The sequence below is a fragment of the Spinacia oleracea genome, chromosome 4, assembly GCF_020520425.1.
Source record: "Spinacia oleracea cultivar Varoflay chromosome 4, BTI_SOV_V1, whole genome shotgun sequence".
Classification (NCBI taxonomy): domain Eukaryota; kingdom Viridiplantae; phylum Streptophyta; class Magnoliopsida; order Caryophyllales; family Amaranthaceae; genus Spinacia; species Spinacia oleracea.
The window spans coordinates 48976063-48988933 of NC_079490.1; the positions used below are offsets into that span (position 1 = coordinate 48976063).

General features: G+C 32.6%; 1 protein-coding gene across 1 annotated transcript; it reads right to left on the reverse strand.

The window, feature by feature from the left end:
* Positions 1 to 1062: 1062 nt before the first annotated feature.
* On the reverse strand, positions 1063 to 7811 carry LOC110776716 (uncharacterized). Its single transcript, XM_056827460.1, has 3 exons — positions 7584 to 7811; positions 5830 to 5891; positions 1063 to 5196 (listed from the first exon to the last, which is right to left on the reverse strand). The coding sequence occupies exon 3, from the start codon at positions 4610 to 4612 to the stop codon at positions 3503 to 3505; it is 1110 nt and encodes a 369-aa protein (XP_056683438.1). The 5' UTR covers positions 4613 to 5196; positions 5830 to 5891; positions 7584 to 7811; the 3' UTR covers positions 1063 to 3502.
* Between the last annotated feature and the right edge of the window lie 5060 nt (positions 7812 to 12871).

Consider the following 12871-nt stretch of genomic DNA (forward strand, 5'->3'; position numbering starts at 1 on the left):
TTTAATTAGTAGCGGAAACCCTAATTTAGTCGGAGCGTCACATGCCGTATTTCCCTCGTGGGAAATACAAGTCGACATAACCTTTTTACATTTACTGACTACTGATGAGTAACAGTAATTATACTTCACTTCGATTAATTCTTTAATATTTACATCGAAATCTAAATGAAATTTAATAAATATTCCTATCCTTGATTAAACATAAATATTAAAATCCAACTCAATAATTAAAATTTGACTTAGAGTTTAATTTGTTCATCCATTATTACTAGTGATACATGATTATCTTTATTAAGCATCGATCGTGAATTTGATGGTTGCATCCTCACTCTAAGGCATCCCCTGATCTTCTTCGTACCTAAAACAAAAGCAACATCGTGAGCCGAGGCCCAGTAACATACTACCCTAACAGCGTAAACTCATTTCAATTCATTTTATTTACTTTGCAATCAGGAAGAATAGAACATAGTAAAACACTTTCATAAATGCATTATAATAAAACATCATTTATAACTTGAAACTTTAATAGTTCCCATTATCTTTCATAAAACCTTCATTTTACTTGGTAACTGACAAGTTAGCCTTGCGGGACGTCTCCCACCTTGCGATAGTCCTCAAGGAGCACTCTCCCTTGTTGGACATACGCCCGTACCTAAATAGTTTCTCTTTTAGCTTGCGGTAACCCTCAAGGAGAACTCTCCCTTGTTGGGTGTCCCGCGGTACGGCGGTACGTGCACGACCTAGAAATAGTAACCCCACTAACTGCCAGAACCGGTTACACTTTTATTTATCATGTTTCGTATCTTATTCGTAACTCATCATTCTTATAAAATCATTCATAAGCACATTTGAATATCATCATGCATAAAACACACTTTATAAACACAATTCATATCCCACAATCCATTAAAACATATCATTATAAACATATTTCATAAATTCACAAAACACAGTTCATAAGGGGATTGTGGGTGTTAGCAATAGATGTTACCTCAACAGTAGTTTATACTTCCTGTTCGATGGATCGTTCTTCCTGAACTCCGAGTCCAATTTCTTTCAAAATATTAAATAATTGAATTAGTTATTAATACGGTAATAATTTAACTTAGAAATTTCGAATTATTATAAATAACGAATTTTCTAAAAATAAAGTTAGAAATATATAAATTCATAGTTTTAATGAAAATATAATTAAACACCAATTTTAGTAATATATATAATTTATGGAAATTTCAATCGAAGTATATATAAATTCTAAATCAATTACACAAGATTTATTTAATTATGTCCTTGATAAATTTAGTACGGTAATTTATTTTTCTTAAACTCGATAATCAAATTTATTTATTTCCTGAAAATAATAACAATTCATTAGTAAATAATTATATCATAAAATTTATTAAAACATGAATATTAAGGAATTGATAATCTGAAATTCAGGTTTATCTTACCCAAAGCCCAATTGATTGGCCCAACTTAAATAAGGAGGAATAAAAGAGGTTTCAATTTCAGAAACAAAGTTTCTGAAATTGAGCAGCAAGGGGAGCAGGGCACGAACGAAGCAGGGGCACGAACAGGAGGAACACGGGGAGGAGGAAAAGAGGAGGGAGGCTGGGGGCTCAGCCTGGGCGGTGAAATCGCGCCGAGAGGCGACGGTGATGGTGGTTTGAGGCGGCAGAAACAGGCGAGGGAAGGGGGAGAGGGGCGCGAACAAGGGAGAAATCAGGGGAGTTTGGGAGTGTTCTAGGGCGGTCCTGGGCGGCCTCTCGCCGAAGTATGTGGGGGCGGGAGTTGATTTGCAAGGTGGTGGGGGAGGTTAGGAGTGGTGGCGCGACGTTGGTGGTGCCGAAAAAGGGAAAAGACAGAGCGGGGCAGGGGAGTGCGTGGGAGGAGAAGAGCAGGAGAGGTGAGGGATGATGGTGGTGCGATGGTGTTGAGATGGTGGAGGAGCTGGCGATTGGTGGTGGTTTCAGTGGCAACAGCCACTGAGGGTGGTGGTGGTTCGCACGGAGCAGGAGCAAAAGGGAGTAAAAATTGGTTTGAATTTCTCTGATTTTTGATGTTGAAAATTCAATTGGAATTAGGATTGATTTGTATAGTCAAGTAGAGTGAAAGAGAAGCTGAAATCCTTGAGGAGCAAGGCATGAGTCAAGACTGAATTGGGGAAGGATAGGAATGAAGAATTTTCTTCATTCTTGCAATGTACGTGGAGAGCAAAGGGAAGAGGAAAAATGGAATTTTTGATTTTCTAAGGGCATTTTTGTAATTTTACATGGTTGACTAAAATTCAGAAATTCTGTTTCTATTTTCTGAAATTACTTAAAATAGAAAATGTTTAATTAAAACAAAGTCTCGTAAAATATATCGTTAACGAAAAATAAATAAATTTTCGTTTATAAATTTATCGTTTAAAATAAATCGTAAAAACGTTTAAAATAACGAAATTTTTAAATTATTTCTAATAATTAAAACGAAATTACGTTAATAAAATATTATTAATTTTAATAAATCGAGTTTAAAAATTTCGGGGTATTACATTCTTACCCCCTTAGAAAAAGTTTCGTCCTCGAAACTTGAATTGATTGTTGAAAGTCGAAAACATTTGAATAAAAGTACGATATTTTATTTTAAAACCAAGATCTCACAATTTCATTCCAATTCCGACATTGTCTAGCCTTCATTTCGCCATCTTCTTTAATGACTCCACTTCAACTCGAGACCTAGAATCGAAGAGTAAAGAATACAAAAGGGGCAAAATTATATGTTGATCTTAATCGTCATTAAGGTCAATTATATTCCGCCATCGTCTTTTGTATCTCTACTTTACTTCATAAAATAGGATCGAGGAGCAAAGAACATAAAAAAAAAGGGCAAACTTGTTAACGTAGACTAGGCTCCCATTTTTCTTTGTGAGATCCCGTTTGAAAATATTTTTTACCAAAAGTAGTAATGTTTTTAATTTCTGAAGATAGATATAATGACAATAAATATTTACCTAACAATTATAATAGTCAAATAATTTGTAGAAGTCATTTGTTATAATAATCTCGTACTCTGAGCTCAGGAGAACTTCCATCAAAGACGACTTTCATACGTAACGATTAGTTATTACCAATACAATCATGTCAGCATAAACATAATCCATAAAGCATATCTTAAACACATAATTCTTTAATTGAAAATTTCATACATAAGCATAACATTCATATAACTAATTATGGTAATACATCTTAGTTAGATACTCGATTAGCGCATATTACTTTCAAAATTTCCATCATTTATTCTAAAATATTCTAGATGTTCGATCGCACGATTTTAAAAGGTCATTATGCTTCATTCTTCATTCCATACTAGCGAAGTCGTCATTGTCATTTGCATCATCGTCTTTTCCATTCATTAAAAACACTCTTCCATTTGAAGTTGGTCCACGTGGGGGATTACGGTTGAAATTTGTAGTGCCACCATTTCCTTTGTTTTCATCATTTCTCCTATCACCTTGCTCTCAATGTATTTGAGGACAATCTCTGATTTTATGATCTTTGCTACCACATTTGAAGCAATCTCGCGTACCAATTCGACATTCTTTCTCCGTATGGTTCCATCTTCCACACTTGGCGCATCCACGATTCTTGTTGAAGTTTTGGTTTCCGTTATTCCCTCCTTGAGAGCAGACATTGACATTTTGTATCTTATTGTTCGGTTGATTTTCTTCGAAGCTCCCTTTTCGTTTTCCATATGTTTCTTCTCGAAGCTTGATAATTCTCTCGACGTTAATTGCTCGATCGTACAACTCTTGGAAAGTGGAAATTCTAGAACTCGAAAGACGATCACGGATCTCAATGTTTAATCCTCCTTCAAATCGATTCATCCTTTGCCTATCAGTAGTCACCAGGTCAGGGGCAAATCGAGCAAGCTCATTGAATTTCACTTCATATTCCAGAACATTCTTCTTTCCTTGACTCAATTTGATAAATTCCGATTCCATTTGCATTTGCAGAGAATAGGGATAAAATTGTTCCCGCATAGCTTCCGTCAGCTTTTCCCAACCAAAACCAGGCTCATTTTGGATTCCTTTAACACTTTTCCACCACAGGTTGGCTTGTCCTTTCAAGTAAAAGACGGCGTAGTTGACCTTCCATTTCTCGGGGCATTGAGTTGCATCAAATAACTTCTCCATATCGCTAATCCATTCTTCAAATTCAGTAGGGTCTGGTTTGCCATCATAAGTAGGGGGTTTATGAGAAGCGAACTTCTTGAACATGTTGGAGCATTCTTCTTGCTCTGACCTTGGCTTTTGACGATTTCCTTGCAGAAGTTCCGACATTATCAATCTCATTAAGTCCATTCGATTATCACTCATTTCTCCTGGAGTGTCCCCGAAAATGGGATCCTTGCGCAATTCTTCAATTCTTTCTTGCATTCCTTCCAGCGCTAATGCAGATTTGTGATTACCATTGCCATCGTTAACATCGTTATCGTTTGTAGTGCCGTCAATAGGAATATTTCCGCTTGAAGTCATCGCCGATCTGATCGCAAGGATACAACGCTTCAGATAATCTTTTCTTCTTGAAATTAGACTAAGAAATTCTGCAAATCGTAATAAAGAAAACATTCCCGTTGCGTTCCCCGTTCCTATCACTCACACTCATTTCATTTTAACTTAGCATGATTTTAACATATTCTTTTTAACTTATTTCTTGAAACTCTTCGCTAAAAACCTATTGAATTTTATTACGTGCAAAACCCGTAAGTTTTAGCACTTATGGTCCAGAACCTTGGCTCTGAATACCAAACTGTAACACCCCGACTTCTAAACACCATTAATTAGGTTAATTATCTTTAATTAGCAGCGGAAACCCTAATTTAGTCGGAGCGTCACATGCCGTATTTCCCTCGTGGGAAATACAAGGCGACATAACCTTTTTACATTTACTGACTACTGATGAGTAACAGTAATTATACTTCACTTCGATTAATTCTTTAATATTTACATCGAAATCTAAATGAAATTTAATTAATATTCCTATCCTTGATTAAACATAAATATTAAAATCCAACTCAATAATTAAAATTTGACTTAGAGTTTAATTTGTTCATCAATTATTACTAGTGATACATGATTATCTTTATTAAGCATCGATCGTGAATTTGATGGTTGCATCCTCACTCTAAGGCATCTCCTGATCTTCTTCGTACCTAAAACAAAAGCAACATCGTGAGCCGAGGCCCAGTAACATACTACCCTAACAGCGTAAACTCATTTCAATTCATTTTATTTACTTTGCAATCAGGAAGAATAGAACATAGTAAAACACTTTCATAAATGCATTATAATAAAACATCATTTATAACTTGAAACTTTAATAGTTCCCATTATCTTTCATAAAACCTTCATTTTACTTGGTAACTGACAAGTTAGCCTTGCGGGACGTCTCCCACCTTGCGATAGTCCTCAAGGAGCACTCTCCCTTGTTGGACATACGCCCGTACCTAAATAGTTTCTCTTTTAGCTTGCGGTAACCCTCAAGGAGAACTCTCCCTTGTTGGGTGTCCCGCGGTACGGCGGTACGTGCACGACCTAGAAATAGTAACCCCACTAACTGCCAGAACCGGTTACACTTTTATTTATCATGTTTCGTATCTTATTCGTAACTCATCATTCTTATAAAATCATTCATAAGCACATTTGAATATCATCATGTATAAAACACACTTTATAAACACAATTCATATCTCACAATCCATTAAAACATATCATTATAAACATATTTCATACATTCACAAAACACAGTTCATAAGGGGATTGTGGGTGTTAGCAATAGATGTTACCTCAACCGTAGTTTATACTTCCTGTTCGATGGATCGTTCTTCCTGAACTCCGAGTCCAATTTCTTTCAAAATATTAAATAATTGAATTAGTTATTAATACGGTAATAATTTAACTTAGAAATTTCGAATTATTATAAATAACAAATTTTCTAAAAATAAAGTTAGAAATATATAAATTCATAGTTTTAATGAAAATATAATTAAACACCAATTTTAGTAATATATATAATTTATGGAAATTTCAATCGAAGTATATATAAATTCTAAATCAATTACACAAGATTTATTTAATTATGTCCTTGATAAATTTAGTACGGTAATTTATTTTTCTTAAACTCGATAATCAAATTTATTTATTTCCTGAAAATAATAGCAATTCATTAGTAAATAATTATATCATAAAATTTATTAAAACATGAATATTAAGGAATTGATAATCTGAAATTCAGGTTTATCTTACCCAAAGCCCAATTGATTGGCCCAACTTAAATAAGGAGGAATAAAAGAGGTTTCAATTTCAGAAACAAAGTTTCTGAAATTGAGCAGCAAGGGGAGCAGGGCACGAACAGGAGGAACACGGGGAGGAGGAAGAGAGGAGGGGGGCTGGGGGCTCAGCCTGGGCGGTGAAACCGCGCCGAGAGGCGACGGTGATGGTGGTTTAAGGCGGCAGAAACAGGCGAGGGAAGGGGGAGAGGGGCGCGGACAGGGGAGAAATCAGTGGAGTTTGGGAGTGTTCTAGGGCGGTCCTAGGCGGCGTCTCGCCGGAGTATGTGGAGGCGAGAGTTGGTTTGCAAGGTGGTGGGGGAGGTTAGGAGTGGTGGCGCGACGTTGGTGGTGCCGAAAAAGGGAAAAGACAGAGCGGGGCAGGGGAGTGCGTGGGAGGAGAAGAGTAGGAGAGGTGAGGGGTGATGGTGGTGCGATGGTGTTGAAATGGTGGAGGAGCTGGCGATTGGTGGTGGTTTCAGTGGCAACAGCCACTGAGGGGGGTGGTGGTTCGCACGGAGCTGGAGCAAAAGGGAGTAAAAATTGGTTTGAATTTCTCTGATTTTTGATGTTGAAAATTCAATTGGAATTAGAATTGATTTGTATAGTCAAGTAGAGTGAAAGAGAAGCTGAAATCCTTGAGGAGCAACGCATGAATCAATACCGAATTGGGGGAAGGAGAGGAATGAAGAATTTTCTTCATTCTTACAATGTACGTGGAGAGCAAAGGGAAGAGGAAAAATGGAATTTTTGATTTTCTAAGGGCATTTTTGTAATTTTACATGGTTGACTAAAATTCAGAAATTCTGTTTCTATTTTCGGAAATTACTAAAAATAGAAAATGTTTAATTAAAACAAAGTCTCGTAAAATATATCGTTAACGAAAAATAAATAAATTTTCGTTTATAAATTTATCGTTTAAAATAAATCGTAAAAACGTTTAAAATAACGAAATTTTTAAATTATTTCTAATAATTAAAACGAAATTACGTTAATAAAATATTATTAATTTTAATAAATCGAGTTTAAAAATTTCGGGGTATTACAGAAATAAACATCCAATTTATGTAAAATGTAATCAAACAATAAAGATCTAAATGTGAGAAGAAAATTAGTGATGAACCACCAACAATTAATGCTCGAAAATCAAATGCGCCGACAATATAGTAAGATTAGATATTTTAAATTTGATCATGAATTTTAGTCGCATAAAACATCAATGAATGTTCTTCAATTAGCAAACAATGAAATAATTTTTGTAAAAAACTTACCTTTTATTGAAATAGCAGGGGACATAAATCTTAATACCATTTCTTCTTTCTTCATGATTCAATCTTTACTGTATTGCAACAATGAACAATCAATGTCGGATTTGTTGGTGAAAACCAATGTCGAATTCGTTGGATTTGGTAACTTTTATTCAAGTCTCTTACTTGAGAAAAAGAATGATAATAAAGAGAGCAAAATGAAAAAAATATGTACGGTGGTTGAGAAATGAAGGATAAGATCACGAGAAATTTGGAATAAATAGAGAAAGTAAACTGCATCTGGGAAAGAAATTAAAAGTTAAAAGGAGTGTGGCAATTCGTGGACTATTGACCATGGTCCACAGTGAGTGTGGTGCACCAAAAGAACACGTGCATAAACAAAAGAACATGACACTACGACAAAAGAACATGCGATATAATATTTCATTTTTTGTTGTAAAAAGTAATATATTATTTCACTATTTATTAAAAATAAAAGTATATATTCATGTTCTTTTAACGAAACCAGATTTTCTTTTAATTATATACCAGTGTTCTTAAGGTGCACCATGCTCAGTGTGCACCATGGTCCACCTTCTAAATTGCGGGAATGTTGGGGATGAGATCACGAGAAATGTGTCCAAAGAAATAACAACTTTTACAAAAAAAATCGGATTCTTTGCCTCGTGTAGAACAAAGAGACCTGCTTCTTGTAATATGTGGTCTCGTTGTAATTATCTAAGAAACCATATATTAAACATATCAGGTTTCTCTATCTAAGAAACCTTATTTCTATCTTAATCGACTCCATATTAGTGGTATTTTATTCCCAATTTTGTAGTAGTGTGATTCTAAACATTAATCTAAAAGTTAAAACAATTATTTAAAGCATGACCATGAAATTAAGAAAAAACAATTAAACTAATAAAAACAATAAATAAAGCAATCAATATGGAGAGAGATTAAGAAATTCTCCTTGATTAATGGTTGAATCTTGAATACAAATTGCCACACTTGATGTTTATCCAAATCCCCAATTAGCCATTGAGTTTTTCTCACTTTTTCTCTTTTTAAAAAACTAACCTAATGAAAACGCTAAACCCTAAGAGAGAACTAAAAACTAGTAATTACCTTTTATTTTCTCCCCTAATCCCCACAAAATGAGGTATTTATACTAAAAGTTAATAAAAGAAATAAAAAGAGAGAAGAAAGAAAGAAGAAAGAAAGAAAAAATGGAAAATAAAACTAAATAAAAGAATTAGAAAAGAGAAAAAGAAAGTAAAACAAAACAAAAGAAATTAAAAAAAAAAGGAGAAAATAAAATGAGAGAATAAAAAATGAAAACAAAAGGAACCAAAACAAAGCCCACTTGGGGGGTGTTTGGTTAGGAGAGTTTTGAGGGAAAAAAGCTTTTTGGGGTGAATTAGAGGTTTGACCTTTAGAAAAAGCTAATTGGGAGTGTTTGGTTAGGAGAGGATTGGAAGAGAGTTTTGGGGTGAAAAAGCTTTTGGTACCCTACATATTTTTCTTCTAAAAACGTTACTCAAACTTTCTTTTTCATTTCACCCTATTTACTATATTAGTTTTTTTTGTTGTAATAAATTTTATATTAGTACTTTGAAGCAATTGAAGTATATTGCAATCATACTTAAAATATCATTAGTAATATTTCTCTATTTGAAAAATATATATTATTAAAAAATTTAAGTTAAGAATAATTTTTTTTAAAAAAAATTATTTTATTTTTATTAGAAAAATATAAAGGAGAAAAATATTAACACAATAAACTATTTGTCTAATACTAATAAGAAACAAAGTATGTCAATGTCTTTAATGGTCATTTTACATATTAAACAGCTAACAGCTATCAGCTAATTCACCAAACACTTTTACACAAACAGCTAATGCAACCAGCTAGTCAAAACAGCTAATGCAAACAGCTAACCGCTAACAACTAGTCAAACCAGCTATCAGCTAACAGCTAACAGCTCCTAACCAAATAGGGTCTTAATCTTTTCGGACCTTTTTCCAAATCAATGAATCCAGACCCCTTCTTCCAATCAAAAACTCACGCAGCCCCTTCGATTCCTTCGTCTCTTTCTTCCTTTGTTGTAGCTGCTTCTCATCATCGATCATCATCATCTTTAATCATCATCAATCAGCAATCATCTCCGTCCATCCACCTTCGATTAATCATCATCTATCATCACCATCAATCATCATCGTCCATCATCATCAGCAACAAGTAATCGCAGCCCTCAATTCGAAAGTGTACGACGATGAATTGAGCTACCAACAACCCAACGCTCAGATTGTGCAGGGGTGTGCATGGTGCTCTTGGTGCACCTGTCCAAAAACGCACATAAATAACAATAAGACGCAACAAAAATAAAAACCGCAAAAAAAATAGAACGGAGAAAATAAATCATAAAAGAACATTAACCAGTAAACTAAAAGAACACTAATATAAAATGCAAAAAACATTAAAACAAAACGCAAAAAAGCAAAAAAACGAAAAAACGAAAAAGAACATAATAAACTAAACAGAAAGAACATGATAGAGTAAACGAAAAGAACATTAACCAAAACCTGAAAAGAACACTAATGTTAAAAATCAAAGAAAAGGTAAAAAACGAAAAGAATATATTCTCTCTTCTGATAAACTATAAAAAGAACAACTATTTTTCAAAAAGAACATCATGTGAAAAATGCAACAGAAAAACAAAACCAAAAAAAAATAATCAGAAAGAACATGATAGAGTAAACGAAAAGAACATTAACCAAAACCTGAAAAGAACACTAATGTTAAAAAACCAAAGAAAAGGTAAAAAAACGAAATGAATATATTCTCTCTCCTGGTAAATTATAAAAAGAACAACTATTTTTCAAAAAAACATCATGTGAAAAGTGCAACAGAAAAAAAACAAAAAAATCAGAAAGAACATAATAACGTAAATTAAAAGAACATTAACAAAAACCTGAAAAGAACATTAACAAAAACCTGAAAAGAACATATCAAGTAAAACACTAATATTAACAAATCAGATAAAAGGTACAAATATGAAAAGAACATATTCGTTCTCATTTAAAATTTTATAAAAAGAACATCATGAGAAAAATGCAGGATAAATAGAACAAGATAATAATACAAAAATTAAAAAATTAAAGAACAAAAAACCTAAAAAGAACATAAACCATTAAAAATAAAAGAACAAAAAACTCAAAATTAATAAAAACAGAAAACTACAGGGGAAAAAAGCAACATATGAGAAAGAACAACAAAAGTAAAAGAAAAGAACAATAAACAAAAGTAAAAGAACAACAAAAGAACAATTTTATTTAAAGAATGTAAATGAAAAAGAACCACAAAGTCTGCAAAAAAGAACAACATTATTTTTAAAATTAATATTCTTTTAAAAGGTCTTTTTGTTCTTTTAATAAAACGACGATACTTGGAAGGACGAAAATTATATTTCAAAGAAAGAATTATATGTATGTTCTTTTAAAAGTAGTTATTGTACTTCTAATACAATTTATTTTTAAGATTAAAAATGTGTTTTAATTCCGTTATTTGATTTATAAAAAATAACTCAACGCAACACTGTAAATTTGTAAAAGAACAATTAGTGAAGATATAAAAGAACAAACAATACTGATGACACATAAATAATATGTTATAAAAAAGAACATTAGAATTTAAAAAGAACATAGAAATAAGAACAAGGAAGTGTACCTTAATCACCCGATGCACATTCATCAGCAGCATCAATATCTTTCAATCGATAAAAAGATACAAAAACTAGCGAAATTAAACTAGTATTTTGCTTAATTATCTAGTTTTCGATAAACGAAATTCAATTAAAATCACATGTTAGAGAGAGAAGGAGGAGAAAATGTATTTCGAACTTTCTCTCTCATAAAATCTCTCTTTTGTTGAGAGAAAATAAAACCTCTCCCCTTTCTCTCTCTAAAATGTGAAATGAGAAATGATTGAATTCTGTAGGAGAAATATTATAATATAGAAAAAAAAACAAAGAGGAGGAAGGAGAAGAAATATAAGCAGTGTTCATAATTAGAATGGTGCACTTGTTTTTTTGGTACAAATATGAAAAGAACATATTCGTTCTCATTTAAAATTTTATAAAAAGAACATCATGAGAAAAATGCTGGGTAAATATAACAAGATAATCAAATATTGATAATAATACTTGAAAAAATAACAAAAAACGTTGAAAACCCTAAAAAGAACATAAACCATAAATAAAAGAACAAAAAACTCAAAATTAATAAAAAATAGAAAACTATAGGGGAAAAAAAGCAACACATGAGAAAGAACAACAAAAGTAAAAGAAAATAACATTCAAAATCTGCGTGAGTACTAATAAAAAAGAACATTACCAATACATAAAAGAACAACAACAAAGCCTAAACGAACATATTAAGATAGAGAAACGAACAACTATAAAGAACTTCAAAACATGGGAAAAAAAGCAACATATGAGAAAGAACAACAAAAGTAAAAGAAAAGAACATTCAAAATCTGCGTGAATACTAATAAAAAAGAACATTACCAGTACATAAAAGAACAACAACAAAGCCTAGAGAAACGAACAACTATAAAGAATTTCAAAACAGTACCAAGAGAACTGCGAAATAATTGCGAAATTGCGAAATCATTGTCATCAAAATCATAAAAATATATAATCTAAATACATTAATCAAAGTAATTGAGAAATCAAACTGATCTAAATAATAAAAAAAACACGATAACTGCGAAATCAAAATCATCAAAACATGTAATTCGTTATTAAAAAAATTGAAAAATTACCTTTGCAAATCTGATTATCAGCTGAGGAATTCAAATTTGAAGAAGAAGAATCAATAGAATTTGATATTGAAGTAGAAAAATCAACCAATATCTGAGAATTTTCCATTACTTTCTCTCTCTAAAATCAAATTTACAGTTTACCATATTTTCTCTCTCCTCTTCACATTTTCTCTCTCCTCTTCACAAATTCTGATTTCAAAATTATGCAAAATACAAGAAGATATAACCGCGAAAAGGAGCAAAAACAAAAGAACATAATAAAACACAGCTGAATAGAACAAAGCATATACCAGAATAGAACAGAGCAGTCATTGTTCTTTTTTTAACAAAAAAATAACGTTTGTTCTTTTCTTCTCCAGATTTAATAAGAAATCCGCGTTTTATATTTGACGCGTGTTGTTTGGACACCAGTGCACCAAGAGCACCATACACACCCCTGCACAATCGTATTTGCGCCAACAACCACCAAGGCAAGAAGGCACGT

Coding starts and splice junctions, on each gene's coding strand:
- LOC110776716 (XM_056827460.1), bottom strand. CDS start 4,612: ATGTTTTCTTTATTACGATTTGCAGAATTTCTTAGTCTAATTTCAAGA.